The sequence below is a fragment of the Lepisma saccharinum genome, chromosome 26 (genome assembly GCF_977018435.1).
Source record: "Lepisma saccharinum chromosome 26, izLepSacc3.1, whole genome shotgun sequence".
Classification (NCBI taxonomy): domain Eukaryota; kingdom Metazoa; phylum Arthropoda; class Insecta; order Zygentoma; family Lepismatidae; genus Lepisma; species Lepisma saccharinum.
In genome coordinates this window covers 26612384-26634425 of record NC_139254.1, presented here as the reverse complement: position 1 = coordinate 26634425, position 22042 = coordinate 26612384, and the positions used below count along the sequence as shown (strand labels likewise).

The following is a 22042-nucleotide window of genomic DNA, read 5'->3' as shown; positions in this document are numbered from 1 at the left end:
TATTCTCAAAGCTTCAACTACAATCTTTCTCACTGTGTTCTTGCTGATATTCACCTCTACTAGAATTCTTAGGTGACAGTTTTAAAGCAACAATTGGCGAATCTTCTCGACATTGTATTTATTGTGACGCTTGGTAGTCTGACCCCTCCTGGAATCATCTTCATCTTCTCATCAATCATGAAATCGTCCATACCATCAGAGACATTCAAATGGGATAGTGTTTGATACACAGAATCTGCACATACCATTTCAAGAGTGTCTGTCTTTCAGTTTCCAGCTTTAAAACAGTTTTTTGTCATTAATCATTGCTATGTACTCACAGCCATGATGAGGCTTTCTCACACAGCTCCGCTCCACACCACAAATCGCTACTCCTGCTGAACTCACTCAGAAAATATTAAGCACCCAATGTGTTGAGACTAACTCCTTCCTGTTTCTGTGGGTGGCTACCTGATGGCATATATAGTATTTGCTTTGTACAGTCAATCTGAATTATTAGTAGGCACACTGTGTATATCTGAATGGAGGGGAGAGTATCGCAAGAGTATTCAGATATGTTTTACTTATACACAATGTGGTATCTGAAATAAAATTCAGCAGGATGCAATTCCTGTAACTAACCTTGAAACATCAGGATATATAAATTATATATGTTGTCTCCCAACCACACCCAGTGGAAAATATTAGAAGCCTGGAATAAATGTAATAAGCACAGTAAGGGAATTCTCCATTATATCATTGTCTTAACCCCTAAGGCCAGAATTTTAATACCCAGAAGCACCTGGCTGGTAATTTTAAACTCAGAAACATGGTAGATTCACGCAGCATTGTTTAAAATGCTGAATCTTTGGAACCACTAATGCAATTCATGATATTAATATAGACATATGAAAATTGTAAATATTCAAAATTTGTAACTTGATATAGTCACCAGATATAACAATTGTATATACTATCAATTTTAGATTTTGTATGATATTGATGTAGATGTATGCAAACTGTATATATTCAATATTTTAATTTGATGTAACAGTATCATGTTATATGCATGACTTATTTTTAGGACATTTGGACACTGTTTTCATTTGATTGTTAAGATTCCACTTCAGTGTAGTCTAAATCACTTTCTGCAGTACCTGACAATAATCTAGAGGATGAATCATTGTTACTTGCTTCAATAATTTCACGAATTTTGTCGCTCACAAGACCCTTCAATCCGCTGCTCCCCACCATCTTTTTTTTACAAAAAACTACCACAAACAAGGGACAAATAAAAGTAACTTTTGAAATATTTTCTCAAAATGACACTATGTGGCAGTAAAATACAGTCCCACTAGCAAACATAAGAAAATTAATTTCTTTCCATGTCAGTAGATGGCATGGAACAGGCATTCATTTGAGCCATGTGGCCTCCCCAAGGTCGCAGTGGATACCCGGCGGAGGCACATAGTGGTTCGGATCTCACTTTAAACTGTATGTCCAGTCCCAATTAGCCTTACTGTGCATAAAGTGGACTTAAAACTACAAATCAAACCAATCAAACCATTTATGTGTGTGCAAACATATGGTGTGCATTAAACTGCCCATGGTAGAAATGTGTAGGTCAGTACGCTGTACGTCAAACTGGCCTTAGGGGTTACACTTGTCCTAATAACAACAGATATTATTATTGAATCCACTATGGGCTACACCATTCAGGAATGACTGTCATCCTTGATGATCATCTTTGTACTTACATAACTGTTTACACAACTCAATTTACTGCACATATGTTACAAGTGCCCCTTTCAAACACCACCCTGAAATTGAAATACACAAAAAAAAAAAAGGTCCAGCAGTGTTTCAACTGTAAAGACATTTTTTTACTGACTGTATTATTCATTATACTGAAATATTCTCTATACTATGCTTTGTACTACAATGGATAATTGTTTTTATTTCTTTTTTCTATTTGTGCTTTAGTTTTAAATTTTGCAAGTGCAATGATGTACAAATATAGCGTATATCTAATAAGTATTTTAAATATTACTTCATACAGTTGTACAGTCATGGAAAATAATATTTCCTCCATAGAGCCTTAATACCAGTAGTCTTATGGGAGAAGTTTTTCTTTCCCCGACTGTACATCACAATATGGGCCATTCCATGTCAAGTGGCTTAAATTCAGATATGGTCCCTGCTCAACATTCTAAAATTTTTATGAAACTTCTAAGTATTATACATGGATACCTTCAAAATTTCAGATTCATAAGTAGTTTGGTGGGGTACCGGGGCTGCTTCTATGAAGGACACTTTTTCAATGATGCAGCAAATACAAATACACATGTTGTGATGAATGCATCCCAAACTGTAGCAAGCTATAAATATGAATAAATTGCTTTGAGAGGCTGGCATTTCTCTACTTCATGAGCCATGGGTAGGTCGTAAATCATCTTAAACGGTGTCCTGCCTGCTCAAATATCTATTGAGTTATTCATCCTTAACTCCCTTCTCCCAAAATTTAGTTCATACATTTGAACCCATTTTGAGAAATCTATATCTCAAAAAAATGACACTTCTAATTTGATCATTGATCATTTGATCATCTCCATCATCACTGGAGAAAGCACATCGAAGTTGTCTAGAAACCTTGTGTTTTATTGGCATCTAACCACCTTATTGGATTCAAAATAGTGGAATTCATATTTTTTATCATTTGTTTCTCGACTGTTTATCAACCATTTTCAATTTTCTTTCTCTTAATTTGAATGCTTTAAATATGATCATAAATTGTTGTTCTTATCATTTTTTCACTAAAATCACAGATATAGCCTTGGTGCCTCAAACAAACTAATTATGAATATGAAACTTTGCAGGTCTCCATGTGGAAGAAGTTTTGTCAAAATTGACGAGGGTCGAGCAGGGACCAGTTGCCCACTTGACATGGAATAACCCATTTGTAAATATTAAAATATAAGGTGAACACAGGTGTTCATAGGTTTTTATAAGATTGCAATATGCAATGCCCAATGGATGGAAGTATCCACTGTATTGTAATCAACGGAAAGAAAATAAATACAATCTATATGCAGATTACATTAACTTATATTTATATAGTCTGCATAGACTACATAACCTACACCAAAATTATTATGCTACACTAAGTTGAAAGAAATGTTAAATTCTTCAATCCTGTTGATTCATATCTAGATGAAAACAATACTATTTTTAATATAACATTCCCGTATTTTCTTCTAAATATCAACTGTTGGGAATTTGTAAAATGTAGACAAAAGCTATGTTTTTGATACATAAGTAGTACATTTTTCAATAAATCTCAAGAACATTCCATACATATATCTTGTTTAGCACTTAGTAGGAAATTGCTTACAATTGCAAATAAAAGCACAAAGTACTTATCTCAATTCCTCAGCTTTTGAAGTGCAGAATAAATATACTTTTCCTACAATCTTCATTGTTAATATCATACTCATAGTCTCCATTGTCAATGCATAGAATGTACAGTCCTGTCACAAAAAATTGTTGCATGGAATTTTTCTAGGTCCGTCTTACAAAATTATGTTGGTAGCTCTGCAACAAGGAAGTATTGTGAAATATACTATCCTCCAATCAGAGTGAACTTCACTTCAGAGGAGTAGGAGGCATAACTCACGGTCTTCTTCACAGGAAGTTTAACCAATGCAGCATTTTCAAACATGAGATAATGTCCCCATTGGTTAAATATTGTTTCAATAACGCAAATCAACAGAAAGATTGTGAAAAAGTTTACATTGCCACTTTACATGCATTTAATCATTTCAAATTAGTATTAAATTGTCCCAATTATGGTTTGAACTTAATATATGTATTCATGTATGTGTTTGACAATAATATATCATTCATTAGAACAGTTATCACATTGTTTTCATCACGTGAGATGATATTTCATTTACATTTACGATAAAAGAGTGGTTTGGATGTAATAGCAGTTTTCATTAATTAATTTAGATATGCATTTTTATTTGTTGAGTTAATGATTAGGTTCATTGGTTATTTTTCGGAAAAGAGGGAACCACAGCTGAAAGAAAATACACAAATTGAATTATTGAGGTCAAGAGTTTGTTTTAACATCACTTTTTGTACAGATAGGCTAATCACGACTCAGGATACATTTCAATTGGAATCTGAAACATTATGTGACCTGACTGGAACTCAGAAAACGACACACTGCTTACAAGATGTTGATACATTACCACTATGCTCTGGCAAAATGCAAAATAATGAGGGGTTGTGTGAGAGGGAGAGAGGTGATGGAAAGTAGAAAATAAATAGTATTTTTTTGGGTATTGGTTTTTATACTTATACACATACAAGTCTAGGAAAATACTTATTTTGATGATGTGTGGGGGAGGGGGGGGGAAGAGAGGAACAGAAAGATATTGGGAGAGATAGGACAAAGAGGTGATTATTTTAGTTGTAGAAAATGTTTTATTTTACGTTCAGTAATAAAAACAATCAATAATGACTATCTTATAAATACCATATTTAATGTTAATTTATTTTAGAAATGGGGGCAGGGAGCTGTTTGTTTAATTTCAGTGCAGGTTAACAAGGGGTTCCAGGTCGTATACCTGCTGAAGACATATAGTGGTTCATATCTCACTTTAAACTGTAGGTCCAGGCCCAATTAGCCTATCTGTGCATAAAGTGGACTTAGAATTCAGTAGAAAAATAACGTCGATCTAGTATTTTGGATTTTAGATGCATTGAGACCACTAAAATTACCACTTCTTATAGTAGTAACAAACCTGTCCTCATGTTTTATTTTGAAAGAGAGAGAGTTAATTTTATAATCTTTTGTTGTTAATTTCAAAGAAGACAAATTCAAATTGTAACAATGGGGAACGAACGAATAAAGCTTGCGAAAAGTGTTTGCCACCATGGAGATTTGAACCTACGACTACTAGAGTGACAACCCAGTGCGATAACCACTACCCCACAAGTTTGTTCCTTCATACGGCATGATTATAAGAGAAGACAAATTCATTCAATGTGAATTAGAAATATAATCCCCACCCACCCAAATGCTCTTTTGTAGCAAATTAAAGAAGGGTGGTATGAATGTCACAAAACATTTAAGCAAAATATACTATATTTACGTCAAAGTCGTTTTACATGGAGATGCTACAGCTTCAAAAATTGAAGTTGTGATGTGGCATCTTATAGTGGTTGGGCAAATATTGGTATCTATGTATTTAAAAAAAATAACACTCCCTTCTAATGATTTTTCAATGTTATTTTTGAGAATGATTTTCAGAATATTTTTTTGAATATCTCATCTTTTTAGAAACATTTGCATAAATATTATCCATGTGTTATATTCGACGAAATATCATATACAGCAAAAGTTATATATTTTTATTTTAGGGAAAATGAGCAAGAAGCAAAATAAATAAATAGTATTGACAATATTTCTCTACATTTTGCAAAGCAAATATTATACGAATTTTCGCAATAAGTAAAATGCAATGAATGATTTTTTGGTTTAACAAAAAAGAAAAATCGAAGGGATAAGCAAACGAAGAATTGAACACAGTATTGTACACCCCATAAAATGCCTTGTACAGTTGCATTTGCAATGAAGTGATGTAGATTTAAGTAATAAAATTTCATGCAAAATCATTCGTTATAAGATTGTTCAAATATAATAACTCAGTTCAATGTGTCCACAATTTATTATTCGGCACATTATGAGCATTAAACTGAATTTGACGCTACAATCACTTAACTCTTGCATCTCGCTGACAGACATTCCTGTTTGCTCCAGGTTGCTTCTGCATTTCTTTATCATTGTTTTTACCTCTGTTCATTCTCATCATGGTTATCAACCTATGTAATTTCTACTGTTTACAGTAGACAGAATCTACTACTGTTATCAATTGTGTAACACTAATGTGTCTCTCGGAATTCTACTCAAAATTAATGATATCCTACTGAACACTTTCAGTAGTCCTAATGTGCAATTACAGATGAGGAACTACAAGTGAAATATTCTCTTCAGTACTACATGTAATATTGCATGTAGTGTGTTTAGCTCAGCATGTTGGCTATAAATATAACTTTTTATTCCTCCTGATTAACAATTTGTTTTTATATATTATTTAAAATCTAAACCAACCTCACCTTCCAATTAGTACACTGTGGACTGCATTTTGCAGACTAACGAGGCTCTGTTGCCTGGACCTAATGCCAGTATAATCTTTGTAGGACTGTGTGTTTGTGTTGTCCTGTGTTTTGTCTTTGTTTGTGCTGAGTGTCCCTTTACAGCCTTAGCTTTTAACCCAGGTAAGGATATTTTAGTTTTCAGACACACTTTTATTTTTGTAATGATAAGGGGCTGGGCCCCGTATAGTGTGATGGGTGCAAAATACCCTAAGTTTTGGAGCACCCAAATTTTAATTCAAATTAAAAAACCTTAACACAGATGTTTAAAACACCTATTGATCTACTGAAAGCAGTACAGTAGAGAAACTACAAGTGAAAACAATTTATTCAGTATAGTGTATAATATGCTAAGCTTAAAATGGTGGCTCTAAACATTACATTTCATTCCCCCTTATTATTTTATTATTCATATCTTTTTGAAAATCTGAGCACAGTAGATGTTTCAAAACACCAATTGATCTACTGAAAATAGTAGACAAAAGTTTTAGAGGAGTAAGTAGAAAAGTGACATAAAATAATACCCAAAGAAGCCAACCATTAGAGGAAAAGGTCTAAATATGGGACCCCCTTTTTATGTTGTCATTTCAGAGAAAAAAGATACTAAGCACCTTTATTTAAAATGCATATCTATGAAATATATACTTAAATGTAATAGCATGCCAAAGTATAGAAGGTCTCCATTTTTCTTTAAAAAAAAAAAGCAATATCCAAAAAATGGTAAAATGATGTATTTCAAAATTGTGGTCTAAATTAGAATTTGAATTTGAAGTTTAAAATTTTGGGTGCATCAGCACTTAGGCTATTTTGCACCATTCACGTTTTACAGGGCTCAGCCCCTTATCATTACAAATAACAACTCTAACGTTGCATAACTAAAAATCTTAAAATCTTCTGACTTCTGTTAAAAGCTGAGGCTGTAAACGGGCACTCAGCACACACAAGGACAAAAAACAGGTCAACACAAAAAATTATACTGGCCATACTGCCAGTCCCCAGAGCCTTGTTAGTCTTCTGTCCAGGGTGTACTATGTGAAAGTGAGGTTGACTTTTGGGCGCCTATGTGGAAGGTACCCCTTACACCCCTTGTGGTCTAAATATAGGCTATTAGTGGCGATATTACAAAAAGCAATTAATTTTTTTAAAAAAAACAGTCATTTATCACTAAAACATTATAACATTCATATTTATGAATAATCTGTTGTTTGAAAATCACGTGGAATGGGAAAAATCAAAATTAAGAAAAACATCCAAATATTTGTTGAAAATGTGATCTCAACATTAGACCTCATGTCATAGCCCATATTTAGACCATCACACTATTTTTCTTCTTCAATTTATTTTTGCTCTCTGTGATATATATTTCACATACAAATCATGGCATTATAAAAGCCCACATTTGTTTTATGTACTGCTAATATCAAAACCTATAAAAAGCAGCGTGAGAATTCAGAAAATGCTGAATTAAAACACCTGCAAAAAGTTTTCGGAGGTCGAAATTCTATAACAGCATCCAAGGCCGAAACTAACCACCACTTTCTCTTTTGAATTGGCGTGGCAACCTTTGTCCTTGACAGATAACCAGTTCCAATAGCCTCTGCCAGGCTGCAGCACCCAGGAGCGCTGATAACTCCAAAACCCATATTTAAACCTTCGTCCATATTTAGACCTTCTCCTCTATGAATTTATGTTACATACTTATTTTTATTATTCCACTTTCCAAAACCTAGGAGCTCGAAATAATACATGGCATGCGATTTACTGGACAGTCTGCTTTTCTGTGAATGTTTTGTTGTGTCCAGTCAGGGATTATTACCATTCACGGTAAAAGGCGAAGGGGGAAGAAATCCAACACAGCACCATGACGTATGAAGTAACATTTTCACAGGCATCCAATACAACTGATAAGGGTTCACCTGACCTTGCAAAATTTGGGATATACGTTTCATGCTGGTGTTCAGAATGCAAATACTGGCTCTGGCGAAATCTGGAACTAACAGTGGAATGAGAAATTGTTTGTAACATGTAACAATGACAGTTAGTATTTACAAAATATGAGTTATGTAGACCTTGATTTATTTATTACAGTAGATGGTAGAGAATTAATTACTGCAAAAGTCTAGTTCTAAATTGCAGACTTCAAAGTCTATTCCAGGTTGTAAAATAAATTTGTGATAGACAGCAGATGGGTTAAGAAAGTTTACAAGATTGCTAATGTGTCTTAAGACAATCATTCAACGAAGCTTATTGAGTGAGAACATTTTAAAACTAGCGGACTAGTTGACAGAAGATCGAAGGTTTGAATCTCTTATAGAACTGGCTATTTTTCTCACTAATTTTTGGTGCATAATAGAATTAATGTATTATCGACATTTATAAGAAACAAAATATGAAAACTGTCCTCTTCCGTGGTGGTGTGGTCTAAGGCACTGTGCTTTCGACTCCGACTGTGAGACGGTATGAGTTCGAGTCTGCCTGGGAGCTACGAAAGACTGGTGTAACCCAGTTTCAGACATCTTCTATAATGGCTGAGGGTCCATGTCACCTCGTTACCAGTTAAAGATCTCGACACCTCTAGGTAGGATTGTGGGAGGGAGACCGGCAGTCGGGAGATAGGTAGGCCAAGGCACTTTGAGGGCTGTTGCACCTTGGGTTATAAAATATGAAAAATATTCCTAAGGTAGATCTAATTTCTCGCCACTGTCATGTGAGTTTTTTTTTAGTATGATTCCATCAATACTAATTAGTTCCTAAGTGAGATAGTCAGATAGACAGAGAGATTAAGGTGAAATTCGTAGCCCTTCATAACACAGCTGATATTAAAATATGAGTCCACTGTTTAAAAAATGAAGAAGCACTAACGTCTTTTTATATTCACATACCATTTTACAAATTCCTGAGCACGCAACTACAAATGAACCAAACTTGTGCACACTACAGCCTTGATTTAACAATACCTATGAGGTATCCTACAATTGCAGTCACAATTACAACCTTAATTTCCGAAGCTGTAGCATCTCCATGTAAAACGACTTTGACGTAAATATAGTATATTTTGCTTAAATGTTTTGTGACATTCATACCACCCTTCTTTAATTTGCTACAAAAGAGCATTTGGGTGGGTGGGGATTATATATCTAATTCACATTGAATGAATTTGTCTTCTCTCATAATCATGCCGTATGAAGGAACAAACTTGTGGGGTAGTGGTTATCGCACTGGGTTGTCACTCTAGTAGTCGTAGGTTCAAATCTCCATGGTGGCAAAAACTTTTCGCAAGCTTTATTCGTTCGTTCCCCATTGTTACAATTTGAATTTGTCTTCTTTGAAATTAACAACAAAAGATTATAAAATTAACTCTCTCTCTTTCAAAATAAAACATGAGGACAGGTTTGTTACTACTATAAGGAGTGGTAAGTTTAGTGGTCTCAACGCATCTAAAATCCAAAATACTAGATCGACGTTATTTTTCTACTGAATTCTAAGTCCACTTTATGCACAGATAGGCTAATTGGGCCTGGACCTACAGTTTAAAGTGAGATATGAACCACTATATGTCTTCAGCAGGTATACGACCTGGAACCCCTTGTTAACCTGCACTGAAATTAAACAAACAGCTCCCTGCCCCCATTTCTAAAATAAATTAACATTAAATATGGTATTTATAAGATAGTCATTATTGATTGTTTTTATTACTGAACGTAAAATAAAACATTTTCTACAACTAAAATAATCACCTCTTTGTCCTATCTCTCCCAATATCTTTCTGTTCCTCTCTTCCCCCCCCCCTCCCCCACACATCATCAAAATAAGTATTTTCCTAGACTTGTATGTGTATAAGTATAAAAACCAATACCCAAAAAAATACTATTTATTTTCTACTTTCCATCACCTCTCTCCCTCTCACACAACCCCTCATTATTTTGCATTTTGCCAGAGCATAGTGGTAATGTATCAACATCTTGTAAGCAGTGTGTCGTTTTCTGAGTTCCAGTCAGGTCACATAATGTTTCAGATTCCAATTGAAATGTATCCTGAGTCGTGATTAGCCTATCTGTACAAAAAGTGATGTTAAAACAAACTCTTGACCTCAATAATTCAATTTGTGTATTTTCTTTCAGCTGTGGTTCCCTCTTTTCCGAAAAATAACCAATGAACCTAATCATTAACTCAACAAATAAAAATGCATATCTAAATTAATTAATGAAAACTGCTATTACATCCAAACCACTCTTTTATCGTAAATGTAAATGAAATATCATCTCACGTGATGAAAACAATGTGATAACTGTTCTAATGAATGATATATTATTGTCAAACACATACATGAATACATATATTAAGTTCAAACCATAATTGGGACAATTTAATACTAATTTGAAATGATTAAATGCATGTAAAGTGGCAATGTAAACTTTTTCACAATCTTTCTGTTGATTTGCGTTATTGAAACAATATTTAACCAATGGGGACATTATCTCATGTTTGAAAATGCTGCATTGGTTGAACTTCCTGTGAAGAAAATCGTGAGTCACACCTCCTTTTCTTCTGAAGTGAACTTCACTCTGATTGGAGGATAGTATATTTCACAATACTTCCTTGTTGCAGAGCTACCAACATAATTTGGTAAGATGTTGGACTTAGAAAAATTCCATGCAACAAATTCTTGTTACAGGACTGTACACATGTATTGTGTACATGTAGCTACACATAACTGCTCCTGGGTTCCCATGTTTCTCCTCCAGTGTAACTTGAGTGTACTTGATTTTCCCGATGTCCTCTGGTATGATAACGGGCCAACAGTAATTGACCATCGTATTTACATCCTATTGCTGCAGATTCCATTTGTCAACTCCGTCATGTCTATTGGCTCTTCCCTCAGAGCCAATAAAATCTTATGAAAATAATCAAGATGTGACATAACAAATGAAACTATAACAAAAACATTTCATTTTTCTTACTCTTTGGGATAACTTTTACAGTTCTTATTAGAAAAAAAAATAGTGTTGGATAATTTTTAAGCTGCTGATCAATTGGTTTCATTTGATTTAAACAGGAAAGTTGCCGGCCCTCGTGGTGGAGTGGTTAACATGACTCACTATGATGCCAGGGGTCCAGGGTTCGAATTCTAACCTGACCATGAGTGTTTGTGAGTGTCCGTTCATTAATTTCATCATATCATCGCTCATACCTATCATCGCAATTAGCCAACAGTTGCACAAAATTGAAGTAAAATAAACTAAAATCAAACAAATTAAACAGGAGAGTCCTATTACACTTCTTGGCCTTCAAATAGCAATGGCCCTTCAATGATTTTGAATATCGTAAACTAAAAATTCCTAAAACAGCCACACATTTTATAAAAACTCTGAGTTTACTCTTCCCACCATTGCATGTGAACTAGTTACCAAGCACATTGTAACCACTTACTAACTCTTTATTTCCTCTTGTACCACCTCCCGTGTGCTTTCTTTATATTTTCTTTTTTTCTCAGCAGGTGCAGTCTATTATTTATTAAGTTATTTTTTGTTCTCCTTCTGTCTGGAAGGAAATACCAGCTCTCAAAACACTCGGTTACAGAATTTGAAGCTCATATTAGAACTGAGCACTTTGAATTTGTTCAACACATTTCCTACAATTTTCCTGTAGAACAATCATTCAGAGATTTCTTCACAACCTCTTTGAATGAATTCCATGTCTCTTAATTGATCTTGTTCATTTTACTATCTTCCATCTTCAGGTTACAAATTTTAAATACATCAAATATTCTCTTCTCTCTGAGTTTAGACATGGAGTAGTTATTGGCAAACTGAATTTGTAGTAAATCACAGATCAACAACTTCTTCTCTACCAATAACAAAGAAATTTGTTCACCTGAAGACGAGAAGTCCTCTCCTCATATTAATGTTAGAATAAGAAAAAGTAAAGGTATTCACATTAGACAATAGATAATGCCTTATTACATGGTGTGTACCAATGAAGAAAGTCATGAAAATTAAGAAAAGTAAAGAAATCAACAAGTACGTCAAGAAGTCAATAATGAGTCAAAAAATTGTACTTGTGAAGAATTTTTGCTATCACAATGACTGACTTAGTTTATTTTACTTCACTTTTCTGTTCCTTTGACTAATCATGAAGATGAGGATGAATGGAGGTTAGATAAGATGGATCAAGGGACAATCACAAATATATAGGAATGACCAATACAAGGCCCACATAACATTATACTGGCTGTGAGTTTAGACGCCATTCCCTCACTAGTCTGCCAAATGCAGTCCACGATGCATTAATAGATAAAGCAAGTCTTATTCTCTCATTAAATACAGCTTCAGCTTTCATCTTAACTGGCCTTTTGGTAAGGATTTTTCATTAAATAAGTACGTATGTATTTTCTTAAATTGCCGGATTCCAACTCTACCAAAGTAGGAGTCACATAAATAAAGGTTAAAAAAAATTGAAAAAAGTCGAGAAAAAGTCATTAATTTTGGTTTTGTCATCTTGTTAATTCTTTTATATGTTTAAATAAATTTGCATTTTAATTATCTTTCTCTTTGTAGATGAAGACATGTATGTTGCCAGGTTAAACAGTGCTGAAGGTTCACTAGAAAGTATGCCTTTTCCAACACAAAACCAATTATGTCTTTCCTTAAACTACTATATGGCAACCACTGGCAGTAGTATAATGCAGATACAACTGAAATTTGAAGATCAAAGAATCTTAGATATCTTTGAAGTATCATCAACAGAAATTGTGGTAAAATAATAGCTTTAGAATTAGAAAAAAATCTTTCAAAGAAAGAATTGCACACATAAGCAGTCAAATGATATGTTAACATGATATAAAATTATGCAGTAAAGTGCTTGTATTATAATTATTTTATGAAGTTGACATATGTATCAGCCCAAACTAGTAGCCTCTATATGGATAGTATCAGTATCTCATAAGCAGTGGCGCAACTACAGGGGCAGGAGGGCATTGCCTCCCCCAACTTTGGATGAAAATTAGTTCTAGGGGGCCAAGGGGGGTCAATCATTGGCAGCCAAGTGTACCTGCAGGGGGACAATTACTGCCCCCACAACTTCAAATTTTATGCAAATGAAAATACTTTTCGCAAAATTTTCTGCCTCGCTTCACTCACAATTCCTGCTTTTCTTAGTCTTATCAAGTTCAGAACTGCAGCTAGGGGACGGCGGGAGTCGGCCCTGGGTGCCAAAAGATCTAAATAAAAATAACTTGTAAAATTGATTGATTCATTCATTTGTGGTTTTGAGTCTACTTTATGCAAAGAAAGGCTAATCGGAACTGGACCTACAGTTTAAAGTGGGATCCGAATCACTGTGCCATGTGCCTCCACTGGGTTTCGAACCTGCACCTCTTGATCACAAGGTGACAATCTTACCACTACACCATTGGGGAGGCACAAAAGTTGTAAAAAAGAGAATGCATTGGCATCCCATGAAATTATTTTCACCCTATTAAATCAATATTGATTTCAGCATGCAAAAAAATTGGATCCAAAATTTTCTTGCATTCTTCACTCTCAATATATATTTGTTCTCTTTAATGCATTGTAAATTTCCAGACAAAGAAATAAGACTTGTCTTAATTGTTTTTGTTTTAAATGCATGAGAAATTGTTTTGAGGATAGGGAGCGTGCACATTTGACACAATTTATGTAATTTTTGCTGTTGGTCTATTGTGAGATGTATGAATTGGTTGTGTAATGCATTTAAATAATATATGTTGTATATAATATGTATTAAAGAAACTTTAAGTACATATACAATTTAGTGTCTACATCGCTCCGTGTTGCATATATGTGAAACATATATCGTGCATGAAGGTTATACATGTTAACACTTAGGGTGCTAATCATGTATATATACACAGAGTTCCCGAATTTCTCCAGTGTGTGGATCACATATATATATATATATACAGAGTTGAATTCAAAATTCATTTCAACGTTTATGGAGTTAGCAATCCTGAATAATCTTTGGACATCGTACTTCCTCATACTGCCACTAAATGGTGGGTAAATACTCATAATGGTTCTGTTCACATCGTTGTCTGATAGCAATATGATTGCTTCCCTTTTCTACAGTGGTTTCGATTAAAGGGGTGAGGGGGCAATTGCCCCCCCCCCCAATTTTCAATACTTTTGCCCCCGCACTATGCTAAATTTTATCTACAAAGGGAAATATACTGTCTTTGCCCCCTAGTTTTGGCACCTTGCCCCCCAGTTTTCGGACCCAATTGCCACCACTTCTTTTCTGTCATATATCTTGTCAACTTTTTATTTTTAGTACATTTCATATCATTTATGATGAAATGTTCAAGGTAGCCATGTGGTTATAATGTAACATATCATATATCAAAATAAAGAGGAAGAATCAAACTTTTCAACAGTGTATGTTACATATATTTTATGTTTTTAGTTTTTGAGATATGATTTTTTAAAAAGTAGTGAAAATAGACAGCATTGTTCCGACAGAAAGCGACTTAGAGGTTAGCACTGTAAGTGTTAATGTAAAAAATAATTATATTTTGAATGCATTTATCAAGCATTTTCTGTCTTTCAAAAACAGTTTGCGTGCTTGTTTTCCATTATTAATGTGAAATTGAAGGTGTTGAAGAAATAATTCAAATTGTTTGTTCTACGCCCTTTTGCATAATTTATGAGGGTAATAACATCTTTGATACTACTAGTACTACTACTAATAATAATAATGTTGTTCCTGTGGTTTAAATTTCAGCTTGGGCATGGGTGTTTGTGAGTGTGCATTCATCAATTTCATCATATCATCACTCATCCCCATATTTGCAATTTAGCCAAAAGTGGCCAATAAGCCAAGTAAAATAAAGCAAATTAATAATAATAATAATAATAATAATAATAATAATAATGTTATATTATTATTATTATTATTATTGGTACGTTTATCCTGGTACTGACCCCCCAGAAATAAAGTTGTTGTTGCGCCACTGCTCATAAGGCCTGTGCAAGACTTTTGCAGAGTCTAATTATGAAGCCAAATAGTGTAATTTTAATTAATTTTGCAGAAGCATTCTGTGTCAATAATGAATTGCAGATTTACATGATAACTAGTCTGCTTGTCCTACATGTAACTTAATGAAATTTTATGAAAACAGAACTCTTAAAGTGTAACATGATAAACTTGCAATGGAATATTATATTCATATTTCTAAATATTCCGACAATTTTTCAATTGTGTTACTTAATTGGTAAAATCTTGTATGTAAGATGCTTTTCTTTCTACTTTCTTGTGAAATGATATCTATACCAAATTTTGTATAATAAAGGTTGATTCTTCTATCAAGTGGTCATAATTAAAGTTTCCCTACTCCAAATCCTCTGGAGCCCATTGAAAGCATTAGATAGTGATGAAATTTGGTATAGGGGCTATGGAGACAATGGAGAAGCGAATGCTGCTTTTTTTTTTTATAAAAAAAAAAAAGTAGCTGAAACTTTAAATACCAGGTGGAAATGTTGTGCTGAAATCTGGTGCACAATGAATGATATGGGAAATGCTTCTTGCGACCATTGATCATGCTGTCTTTTGCTTCTAAAGGGTCATTCACATTGAGGGTTCAAGAAGTATCAAGAACAGACTTCAAAACAAGGAAACATCAAGAATAACAAATCAGAGTAGAAAACATGAAATTTATGGTAGTGGAATCAGGGACAATTATAAACAATTTTAATATTGAAAGCTGTACATGTAACCTTATGTGTATTTTTATGAATTACAATAAAACAAAAATAAGTATTAGAAATATAATATCCAGAAATGGTTAACTGTTATTCCACTGAATAAAAATTACTATTTACAACTCTTCAGTTAAAAATTATTTATGATCTCATACTCTTTTAAATTAAAATGTATTAATTGAAAAGTTTATTGTAAGTATGTGTGCTGATATTTAATGCAAATGCTAATTATTGAATTTTTTTGTAGGGAAAAAAATGGCAACATAAGCGACTCGTAATAAACATGTCAGACTATGGAAACCAGGAACTTCAAGTAGTGATCAAGGGTATGAAAGACTCTGATGGTGATCTAGTTTTGAGGACAGTTCATGGATGCAATGCCCTAAGTAAGGGAAACAATTTTATGTAGCATTATATTAATTGACACATTCTTCTTGACTGGTTCTTTGTATTCAAATATAACATAGTTGACAATAATATATACATGTATAGGTCATCAATTCCTAATATTTTAAATGTATGAATTCCAATTCATGTTCTAAACATAGTGTAATTTTCATTAATGTAAATTTTTAAACAATTTCTAACAAAGCAATCAGTAAATAATTTTAAATGTTATATTTACTAACATATGTCTACTTCTTTCTCCTCATAACAAATGCACAGGCACACATGCATGCACCCGCTCATTCGTGCACACATACATACACACATAAATGCGCACACACACACACACAGAGGATATCACAACATTTATAATTTCCACAATAATGTTTTGTTCATTTGCAACCATGCTTTAAAGTCATGACCTATTGGAAAAATTGCATTTATCCTGTATATAGGCAACAATGAGGAACACATGTATGGTATAGCCAGATATTTTCACACTAAGTTTATGTAGTTTCATTTCTAGGATTGATAACAGATACGACGATGCATAAATTAACAATAACAACTATTTATTACTGCCAAACGGTAAGTTACAAAGATGTACAATTTCTATAAGGTCTTCACTCTAAGACCGCCATACTACGGACACCCACTATTCAATCCTGCGTAATGTGAGCATAGTTGCCAGTTCGAAACATTCCCCCCCCCCCTTTTTCAAACATTATGCGTTAACAATAGAATTTCTTCTTTTACACATACACTAGCTAATACTAAACTATCTTACATGAATATCCCCTTACATGTTTTCTCCATTTTTGATTTAGTCACATTTTTAGTTAGTATATCAGCTTCTACATTTTCTGAATTTACATGTTGAAGATACACATTTCCATTTGCTACATCCAGTTTTACAAAATTATATTTCCTATTTATATGTTTTGTTCTTGCCGTTACAGTGTTAATTGAGATCCAATCAATTGCTGATTTACTATCACTTTTAACAATCACTGGTCTATTTACAAAGTTTCCAACATCTAATTCTGATATTAAACGTATGACCCATTTTATATCACACAAACCTTCACATAGTGCAATCAATTCTGCCTCACAAGTAGACAAAGCAAACAAATTCTGTAATTTGCTTTTCCAGCTGATGACTGAGTTTCCAACCTTGACACGATAGCTGGTATGAGATTTCACTTCTACTGCTGTACTCCAACTTGCATCCGTGCATAATTCAAGCTTACCACCTTCACTTGAAAAATTTAATGCATAATTGCACGTTCCTTTCAAATATCTATATACTCTTTTTAATGCTGTTAGATGTATTTCTCTTGGATCTTTACTATACCTTGAAAATTAACTCACACAAAAAGCTATATCTGGTCTTGACCCTACAGATAAATACATAAGTGAGCCTAATATTTGTAAGTACTTTGTTTTATCAACTGGTTGTGACTCTTCAAAATTATGCAAATCTTGGTTCAAATCCCCTGGTGTTCTCACTGGATTAAAATCATGAAGTTCATACTTCTTTAATATTTTTGAAATATAACCCTTTTGTGACAACTGATAACCTTCTTCAGTTACAATTATATCCATACCCAAAAATGAACTTAAGCTATTATTCTCTTGAATTACAAAATATTTCTGAATTATTTCCATTATCTTATCTATGCTTTCATTATTTGGACATACTACCAAAAAATCATCAACATATACCCCTATGTACAAAGGTTCATGTCCTTTCAGTTTATAGATACAAGGATCACTTTCCAGTCTTTTGAAACCTATTTTGGTGAGAACAGTTTCTCATTCCAACGAAGACCTGATTGTGGTAACCCATACAAACTTCTTTGTAATTTACAAACTTTGTTTTTATACCTATCTTCCATGAACCCTTCTGGTTGTTCCACGTATACTTCTTCCCTTAATTTACCATATAAATATGCAGTTTTTACATTATAAAGTTTTACTTTCATTTTGTAATGTGCTTCCACAGTTAACAATACACGTACTGATTCCATTCTTATTACTGGTGAAAACGAACTCTCATAATCAAGCCCTTCTCTCTGTCTGCAACCAACTGCCACCAATATTACTTTTCTTTTGTATATTGTCCCATCCATGTTCTCCTTTGTACTAAATACCCATTTGCTTCTTACAACCTTCATGTTCTCTTCTCTGGGAACTGGTGTCCGAACATTATGTGATTCCAATGCTTGAATCTCTTCGTTTATTGCAATGTTTCAATTTTCACTGTATGGTGAACTCATAGCTTCATCGAAAGTTTGTGGTACGATATCTTGTGCAAAATTTGTTTGTTCTTTTGCTTTTATCCTCTCAGATCTTTTCACACCTAGACTTTTAAGTTGATCTTCATTTCTTTTCAAATTTTCTTTGTGTCTTGTTTTTAACACTTCGTTTGTTTCTCCTTTCTTCCGTCCACTTCTTTTGGCTCCACTGTTTTCTATGGTTAATTCATCTGTTTGTATTTCTTCTGATAGATCTTCAGGTGTTAAGTCAAGAAATATGTCCGGTCCTCTTTCTTCTACCTTCGATTCATGCAAATGGACATTGCTGTTGTCATATTGCTTACTTTCCCTGTCTTCATCATGTTTATACTTCAAGTTGTTGAATTCTAGTTGCTCTTCCAAATTACTATTCATCAGTAAGCCTCCACAGTATCTTTCATCGAACACAACACTTCTAGCTTCATGTATTTGTTTCGATTTGGGGTTGTATAGCCTGTATGCTTTCCTTCTTCTGGAATACCCAACAAATATTTCCTTTTCTCCTTTTGGTTGAAATTTGCTTCGACACTTCTTCGGAATGTATCTGTATGCCACACATCCATATACTTTCATATGTTTTACTGTAGGCTTCCTTCCCGTCCATTTTTCCATTGCAGTTTTTGTGCCACCATCCTTGGTAGGGATACAATTTTTGATGTACGCTGCTGTTGCAACTGCTTCAGCCCAAAATTCCATGGGTAACCTTGCATCAATTAACATTGTTCTTTCCATATCTAGTAGTGACCTGTTTGCTCTATCAGCAATTCCATTACTTTGTGGACTGTATGGAACAGTTAACTGATGATCTATACCTTCTTTGTTAAACAACTCTTGAAATTTACTGTTAACAAACTCGGTACCATTGTCTGATCTTACACTTTTCATACAATTGTTAGCTTCCCTTTCATATTGGTTTTTAAATTTTACAAAATAATGAAGTGCTTCATGTTTTGTTTTGAGAAAGTATACAAACACCCTTCTACTGTAACTATCTACAATAACATACATGTATTTAGCACCCTCCCCCAATGATTCTTTTTCTATAGGTCCACATAATGTGTATCAAATCTAGTGGTTTCTCACAAATATCATTGCTTTGTTTAAAAGGAAGTTGTACAATTTTTCCCTTTTTACATGCATCACACAATTCTAATTTATCTGAAGTTTGCTTAAATTCTAAATCTCTTACCATATCACTGTCCTTCATTTTATTTAAATATTTTTCATTCAAGTGACCTAATCTTCTGTGCCACATGTATTTTTCATTTTCTACATTAATTTCCATAGTTAAACATGCATCCTTAATATGACTTATATCTGATCTTATGTAGGTTTGTAACGTGTACATACGATTCTTTTCCTGTGCTTCTGCCACTAACATGCCATTTTTGTCAATTACCCTTGCACTATTTTTGGAAAACAACACTTCATTATCATGATTCACCAAACCTCTAACTGATAATAAATTCAAACGCAAATCAGGTACATATAATAAATCATAAATACACACATTGTGAAGTTGGCCAGCATTTGTTACTCTTGATACCTTAATGTCACCTTGCACTTTGGCCTCGATTGATTTTCCTTTCTCCACAAGTTGCACTTCACTATGCACTTCTCTTCTATTTATCAGCCAGTCTTCTTTATTTGTCATGTGAGATGTACAACCAGAATCCATACACCATACCTTCACTTCTCTTCTGACTTCCTGCATGTTCTATACACTGTAAGCAGCTTCCATGTTGTTTTCGCATGTGAATCCTGTCTGTTTCGTTTTTCCCTTTGGTGTTTCAGGAGATGTAGATGTAAAGGTAGACGTAGAATGTCTCCAAGCTTGATCTTTCCCACCTTCTTTATTGTGGCAACATTCTTTTGAAAAATGCCCTACTTTTCTGCATGTCCAGCATCTTTCCACAACTTCTTTCTTTTTTCCAATATTTCTTATCCTTTGCCTTGTATGCCTGTTCGGATTTTTTATTGTAGTCCATTTTATGCACTTAACCTCTTCTTCTTTTAAGGTATCTTGCACTTCTTCAATTGTCTCACCCCTTTGTGCTTGTAATACTGCTGCGACGATTTAATACTTTTGATGAACACCCCAAACAATATGATACACTACTTCTCGTGTCGTAATTGGTTGACCCAACGCAGCACTTTTTGACATTATGTTTCGTGCTGTCAAAACATATTCGTCAACACTTTCCTTCTCACCCGTTTTTATATTCTTCATTTCCACACCTATATCTAATATTTTGTCCTGTGTGTTTCCCATGTGAATACGTTTAAGTTCATCCCACACTGTCTTTGCACATGTCTCGTTGATGAATAGTCCAGCCTGGTCGGGCGATAAAGTTACAACTATGACACCAAAAGCTTCATCATTTTTCTTTTCCCACACGATTCTAGCTTTTCCTTCTGTTGGTTCATCATTCAATATTGCGTCCTTGTACAATCCCTTACTTCATAGCACTGCCCTTACCTTTATTGCCCAGACATGATAGTTGCCATTGTTCAGTAATTCTATCTTACTCACTTCAGCCATTTAGCTAAGCACGAGGCTGCTACTACTGTAGTTCTGTTTCTAGGATCGATAACAGATACGACGATGCATAAATTAACAATAACAACTATATATTACTGCCAAACCATAAGTTACAAAGATGTACAATTTCAATAATGTCTTCACCCCAAGACCGCCATACTACTAACACCCGCTATTCAATCCCGCATAATGTGAGCATAGTTGGCAGTCCGCAACAGTTTATCACATTACGGATGTACTTTTTTTCATTATTCAAGACAAGGATCACACTCTGGGGCATAGAACTTGTAATATCCTTTCTCAATTTAAAATCTTGCAAAGTAAAAAGTTTGTTTTAACTCCAATTTATGCCCAGATATGTTAATCAGCACTATATTTTCAGTTGTAAAGTTTGATACAAACTACCATGCAATTTGTCACCAATGGGGACTGTAGCCAAGATGCTTTTATTACAATTCAACTGCGTTAGCCCTTCACAATCAGAGAGGTCTGTACATCATAGAATAGGATATATGCAATATAAGTATGGGTGATAATACATGCCGGATTTAAGGAGGTGGTGGAGGGTTAAAACTTGTTGTTTAATCCTCCCAACATTCTTGTTAGGATTGTTGTTGTCAACCTAATTCTTTTAGTATGTTATCTAACAAAAAAGTAATACATATCAGTGACAAATACAAATTTAAGCCTTATGATCACATGCTCATCAGGTGTAAATTTTCGAGTACTTGCAGGTCCTTGAGAGCAAAACATTATTTAGAAGAGTTGTTGAACTTGGTGTTCTCTAGGTAATGTAAAAGTTGGTGTTGTAGAGTGACATGTATATTTTTATTTTATCACTAACAATTTTAATGAGCTTCTAACGCATATTTGAAATTACA

General features: G+C 34.0%; 1 protein-coding gene across 1 annotated transcript in view; it reads left to right on the top strand.

The window, feature by feature from the left end:
- The first annotated feature begins 16187 nt into the window (after nt 1-16187).
- The window catches only part of LOC145979601 (receptor-type tyrosine-protein phosphatase F-like), a 100352-nt gene continuing 94497 nt past the window's right edge, over nt 16188-22042 (top strand). Inside the window, exon 1 of the mRNA XM_083112567.1 lies at nt 16188-16321. Coding sequence (XP_082968693.1) covers nt 16219-16321 — 103 coding nt within the window. The 5' untranslated portion in view covers nt 16188-16218. The remainder of the gene's footprint in view (nt 16322-22042) is intronic.